General features: G+C 34.7%; 1 protein-coding gene across 1 annotated transcript in view; it reads left to right on the top strand.

The window, feature by feature from the left end:
* The window catches only part of CPNE3 (copine 3), a 61,342-nt gene that overhangs the window by 15,534 nt on the left and 39,099 nt on the right, over window positions 1-6,709 (top strand). Inside the window, exons 5-6 of the mRNA XM_007957656.2 lie at window positions 723-806; window positions 3,543-3,632. Of these exons, the coding sequence (XP_007955847.1) occupies window positions 723-806; window positions 3,543-3,632 (174 nt within the window). The remainder of the gene's footprint in view (window positions 1-722; window positions 807-3,542; window positions 3,633-6,709) is intronic.

Raw genomic sequence — 6,709 nt, 5'->3', positions numbered from 1 at the left:
TGGCCCTGGCTAGGACTTCCAGTACTGACAAGTGTATTTTTGAATGCTTAACTGTGCTTGATTAACTGTACAGGAGTGCTGTGGTGAAGTACAAAATAGAAAATGTAGTGTGTGCCTTTCAAGTAATTCTGTTTTGTATTCCACACATCTGCCTTCTCCCTCGGCGTATAAACTGTAATGTATTAGTGAGAGAATTGAGCTTGGTAGGCTTAGATATAAAGTCAAGGTCCAGATATATCAATTAATTTTAAATGTGATGTTGGAAATCATTTAAACCCTCTGAATCCTTTTCTCTTTTAAAACTGACATGATTACCTCAGAAAGTTGGTATGACCAGTGTTTGAAATGATATAAAACTGTTTACTGCTATGTGAATTAAAGCCGTTAGTGTGTCATGGATGTGTGTGAATCTCAGAATCTGTCCTTTGCAGTCAGAACAAGCACGAAAGAACTTTTATTATGCACTCTTTTGATGATTCCATTTTAAAGCCATCATGTTTTTCTGAATTATGGATGTGGTGGATGGGAGTAAGAACATTGCTCACAAATGCCTTAGCGATTTTCCTTTAGCAAGTTTATATTTGTAAGGAAGGTGACAGGATTTGCACTTAATGCCAATATATATCTGTCCTGGAGCCAGACTTCAGTGGCTGTTAATGTGTACAAAATGTGGTTACATATAGTTTCAAAGGAGAATAATTGCCTTTTTTCTTTTAATGTAGGATCTGTTTGGAAAGTCAGATCCATACCTCGAATTCCACAAACAGACATCTGATGGGAACTGGCTCATGGTTCATCGAACAGAGGTAAATATCTGCATTTGAAAGATAGGGGAGACGTTTCCTTTGGAATTGTAGTAATCTAAGTGTTCTGTTTGAGTTCATATTTATATATAGCCAGACATGAAGTAAAAAATGTCACCTTTTTTTTTTTTAATCAGGAGGTATTACCATGCTTAATTATTAGTCAAATTATTATTATTATTATTACTATTATTTTGAAGAACACTACATTGTGTACCTGCATACCCCTTACCTAATTCACTAAGGGGTCATGACTTTACCTCTCTGTGTTTGCTCTGTCTGTCTCTTTTCTTTCTCTCTGAGCATAGACACACAAACTTAGGAACACATACATATACTTCCTTTTTTCCAAAAGCATCCTAGTGTAGGCTGCAGAGACATGAGTCTTCACCTCTAAATGCTAATACAGGACCCTCTCAAGAACAAGGACACGCTCCTGTTAAACCACACTTTAGGAAATTAACATTGAAATAGTAACATCACCCAATATATGATTCATCTTCAGATTTCTGCACTTGTTTTATATGTTTTTTCTTTTAAATTTTTTTTTTTTTATGATCCAGTCAAAGTTCACATATTACATTTGGGGATTATATCCCCAAAATAGTATTGTTCTCCCTACCTTCCTTATGCCTTCATGCCATTGAATCTCTTAAATAATCAAGGTCAGATGGTCTCACATTCTGGATTCTTTTATTTCCTCACCATTACGTCCAGTTCAAGTGTTTTTGTCAAAGAGCATCACATGTGCACCTTCTTCTGCACCATCAGGAGCCCATAGTATCAGCTTGTCCAGTATTGGTGATGCTGAGGTCGGCTACTCAGTTAAGCTGCTGGCCACCAGACCTCTCCGTTAAAAAACCAAACTCACTGCCGTCGAGTAGGACCCGACTCATAGCAACCCCTCCTTGGGTTTCCAAGGCAGTATTGACTATGGAAGTAGATTGCCCAATCTTCCTTCCGAGGAGTGGCTGGTGGGTTTGAACTGTCAGCCTTCTGGTTAGCAGTCAGATGCTTTAAGCACTATGCCATTATAAAGTCCAATTTATTCCCTTTGTAATTAATGAGCGGTTCATAGTGTGGTACTTTGAGACTGAGTGAATAACCTGTTCTCTAACATTTCACCCAGTGGTTTTAGCATCAACTGATGATTGTCATCTAAATCAGTTATTATATGGGTGCTTGTAAAATAGTAATTTACTTTCTAAGTATTTTATGGCTTTTACATATTTTAGCAGACATTCCTCATTCATCTCTCCCCCTCTCTCATTTTTATTTTTGGTATCATTGTAAAAGTGTTTTTTTGTTTTATTCATTGTGTTACATTTATTATAATTTTAATTTTTGCTGCTTAAATTAATACAATTTTGATCAGGGGGAGGGCCTTCAAATGGCTCCTGAGGCCTTTTAATATGATCCCATTAGTATTTAAGCATTCTCTTACTTCATGTTCAAGTATGTTCTCAGTTTATTACTGTACTTTCCCTGCCCCATATCTTAGGTGAGCCATTTCCTTAAATGAGCCCTATTCCTTTTAGCAAGGAGCTCTGGTGGCATAATGCCTAAGGCATTTGACTGCTAACCAGAAGGTTAGTGGTTTAAACCCCACCAGCCACTCTGTGGAACAAAGACTGGGCAATCAATCTACTTCCATAAAGATTTACCGCCTCGGAAACCAAAAGGGAGTCACTATGAGTTGGAATCGACTCAGTGGCAGTGAGTTTGGGTTTTGGTTATTCCTTTTAGCAGAAATGGTATTTATTTATTTTTTCTTTGTTTTTTAAATTTCATTTTTATTATTTATTTTTTTCTGGGTTTAGCAGGAATAGTATTTAGACACCAAGATATGGGTGCCAGTTTTTGTTCATTGCTATTGGTATGTCATTGCTTTTAAATATTCTCAGTGGACACAGCTGGGAAATACTTACGTATCTATATATATTAAAATTTAAGTCATGAATTAAGACTACCTCTCTGGTGACATAGTGGTTAAAACATTCACCTGCTAACCAAAAGGTTGATGATTCAAACCGGCTAGCCACTCCATGGGAGAAAGATGAGGCAGTCTGCTTCCATAAAGATTTATAGCCTTAGAAGCTCTATGAGGGCAGTTCTTTGTCCTACATGACTTGGAATTGACTTGATGGCAGTGGGGTTGGTTTTTTCATCTCCAGTTCAAGTCCTTTGAATATTCTGTCTTTTACAATGAAATCCCTGGGTTTCCAGAAAAATCAAAGTACCATTTTCCTAATAAATACACAAAAGAGTTTCAGTGCTTTTTCTATATCTTAGTTGTATTACTGTTTCACTAAAATTTCAAAGTAGCAGCATGTAAGAGTAATTTGTTTGTATATATTTGGTTGAATAGATGAACTGTATTTGTTCACATTTGTTTCCCCTCTGTTTTCTATGTAGCTAATAAGCTCTCTGTGAACATACGAAGCTTTAATGTCTCAGTTTATAATAATCTTCTGTAGTTTTCTAAGCATACCTTGTAATGGGTATATATCTTGGCCAAATAATATATTTTTCTTTCCTTGGAATGTACTACAACTGGACAAACTGTTGCATTTTACATATAGCAGTTGTATAATCCTATCCTGTCTAGATTTTATTTAAAATTGTTCTTTAGCAAAGAAGTGAAAGATGAATGGTGAGAATGTTGCCTAGAAAGGCAAGAGCAAAACATTAATGAGCTGAACATTTTTGTAACTAGTCTTTGAAACTTTATTTTTACAGGTTGTGAAAAACAACTTGAATCCTGTTTGGAGGCCTTTTAAAATCTCTCTTAACTCCTTGTGCTATGGAGATATGGACAAAACCATTAAGGTAATTTGAAATTATATAGCTATAATTAAAGCATAATTATTATACATAATATAATATACATACACAAACACATACTCAAATGTTTTACAAAATCAATTGATTAAATCGATAGCATTTAAAGAAAGTTGATGATATTACAGATACCTGTACAGTTGAAATTAATTCATATCTGGCAGTGTTAAAATAGAAACATTTTCTGGCAAGTGTGAAACAGTTATTTTGAAGGAGTAGACATACTTGACTAATCTGTTGACCTAATGCTTAATCAAACATTGTGATTTTATTTTATTTTGCATTTTTTAAAATTACATGTTGAATTTAAATCTTTTATCTTTTAATGAGATGTTTTTATTTGGCATTCAGGAACCTTTAATTACATTCTTTGTCTTTGGTGTGTCTCTTGCAGATAAAAGCAGATGTTACCCTAACTAAGAACCCAGAGCTTTCTCCTACCCTTACCAACAGAGGAGAATAAGGGATGGCATTTCCATCCTTATTTTCAGAATAAGATATAATTAATTGAAAGCTTTTAGGCTTTAGTTTTAAAGTGTTAGGGAAGTAGAGTGGGAACAAGAGGCAACAGATGATTTCTCAGGTTTTAATTTATTTTTCATTCTTAGCTATTCATTCCCCCCTCCCCAGTTATTTTAAGGACACTTCTATACTGCAAGCATTATCATTATGTGATTACAGATAGAAGCCTTTTTTTTTTTTTTTAATGTCCAGAGGTCAACAACTAAGTTTTGTGTGTGTGCTTTCTTGGTAATTAATATGGTGAAAGTAGGAAAGGGATGTCGTGGGACAAGCATAGCATTTGGAGTCAAACCACAGATCAAGTCTTGATTTATCCCTTCAACCAGCTTAGGGATCTTGGGCAGATCATCTCCTTTTTCATTCATATAGTGGAGACAGTAATGCTTGTCTTGCAAAAAAAATCCCCAACTCACTGCCGTGCAGTCGATTCCAACTTGTAGCAACCCCATTGGGTTTCCAAGTCTGTAAATATTTACAGAAGCAGACTGCCTAATTTTTCTTCTGCAAAGCAGCTGCTGGGTTTGAACCACTCACCTTTTGGTTATCAGTCAAATGCCTTAACCACTACACCACCAGAGCAAGTAAGGATTATGTTAATGAAAGTGAAAGTTTATAAACTGGTAAACACAAGAACAGATGCCATTGTTATTAATAATAGTTTCATTTCTTTGATCCATAAAAATGTGACCTCAGTTGACAGAAGAACTTTAAAAATCAGCATAAGTGTGCTTTATATGATATGTCACACAGCAGTGAAAATCTAGGTACAAAAGAATTAGAAAAGTAGCTTTAAAAATGACTATTGTTGTTCCAAATCTAGAACTTTTGCTTCTCATTTTAAAAGTAGCAAACTGAAACTTCATTAGATCTAAGAAGGCAGGAAAGAGTAGAGAAAAGTACTTAAGCCATAATTATTTGATTGTTTGTAATGATATGTTAACAATGAAACAATGTTTTTAAATTTTTTTACTCACAGTGGCATGCTTACAGGGCTATTTTATTATAGTAAGTAAACTGATTTCCTGCGCTTTCTCGATAAATGTCTTCCATTCTCAAAAGTTCCTTAGTTTGTTTTTAACTGCATATATCTTGGTTTGCCATATCATCCCTGACTTTATTTCTTTAATTCTGTATTTCTTTGCAATATCCAGAAGTCATACATCTGTGATTCTCTTGGTGTTTGCAAATGGTTAAAGGTGTAGGAAAGAGTTCTAGAACAGAGAATAGAGTCAGAATCATCGGTAGTTTATTTATTGCAAAGTTAGAATGCCAGTGGTAATACTCTAGCATGTATTATTCCATAAGTTCAAGTGAATAAGAGAAATAATCATGCATGCTATCACCTTGTCTAAATGGGAATGCCTTAATGAATGTAGTATTGTGGTGTGTGTGTTCTTTTGCATATATACATGTTTGTATATGTATATATGCACACATTTAAATTTCACAAGTACTGCTGCTACTGTTGTTTAAACAGCCAATGAATTTTGGTCTTTGAATTCTTGAAGAGGAGAAATTAAAGGACAAAAATCATGATATATTTTTACGTCAGAGTGTGTCTGCACATAAGTCAGCATTATAAATGCTTTTTCTTTAGCACCAAGTATTTGCCTTCAAGGAGGCAATAGAGAGCTTTTCCTATGAATTTATTAAAAAAAAAGTTCAGTTTAAAAATATTTTTTACATTACTTAATGTTGCAGGCAATCTAAACTTATAAACAAATTTAGCCCTACATAAACTTTGTTTAAATAAAATCGTGACCTTATCAAAGCTTGATTTTTATCTTAGGTATACATTGGAGTTCTCTAAATGTAAATCTAAATACAAAGTTTTGTTTTCCCTGAGACATCTCTTAAAAATCATGAAATTATTAAAATATCAAGATCCAACTTTGATTAAAATATCGTTTCCAACTTTATCTTAATTTAGGTCCTCTGGAAAAGCTTGTTAAAATCATTACTTTTCTTTTCTCTTGACACGTTAAGTCACATAAAGGGCTTTCAGTTTAAAAATTGAATATGAATATGTAGGACAAGGGTCTGTCAAAAATGGTCAGTGAGCAAAATGCCTGCAAGTCATTTCTTTAAACAAATTAAAAACTCCCAGTTATTCCCAGTTAGGGTTCTAGATTTGGCTGTTTCTGTTGATTGACCTTGAATAATAATGAAAATACAAGTAAAGAATGGTAGACTTCCTGTTATGGAAATCCATCAGTTAACAGAAGTGAGACGAAAAAAAATCACTTTGCCAGATGCTTGTATGTAAATCTTGAGCATTTTGGCTCAGTGATTAATGCGTCTTTGTGAAGGATAATAGCAAGAGGCATGCATCTGTTGGCTGAGAGTAAATGCAAGTTGCTTCTCAGATACAGGCTTTTGTTTTAAAGCAAAAGATCTGAAAGGACTTAAATGTACCCTTGTTGTTGTTGTTGTTGTTAAGTGCCATCGAGTCGTTTCTGACTCATAGCGACCCCATGCACAGCAGAACGAAACACTGCCCGATCCCGCGCCAGCCCCCAATCCCTGCTATACTTGAGCCCATC

This window comes from Orycteropus afer, unplaced genomic scaffold, assembly GCF_000298275.1.
Source record: "Orycteropus afer afer isolate SDZICR_OR568_19922 unplaced genomic scaffold, OryAfe1.0 scaffold00769, whole genome shotgun sequence".
Classification (NCBI taxonomy): Eukaryota; Metazoa; Chordata; class Mammalia; order Tubulidentata; family Orycteropodidae; genus Orycteropus; species Orycteropus afer.
Note: the sequence above shows the minus strand (reverse complement) of the source record. Positions and strands in the feature narration are given on the sequence as shown.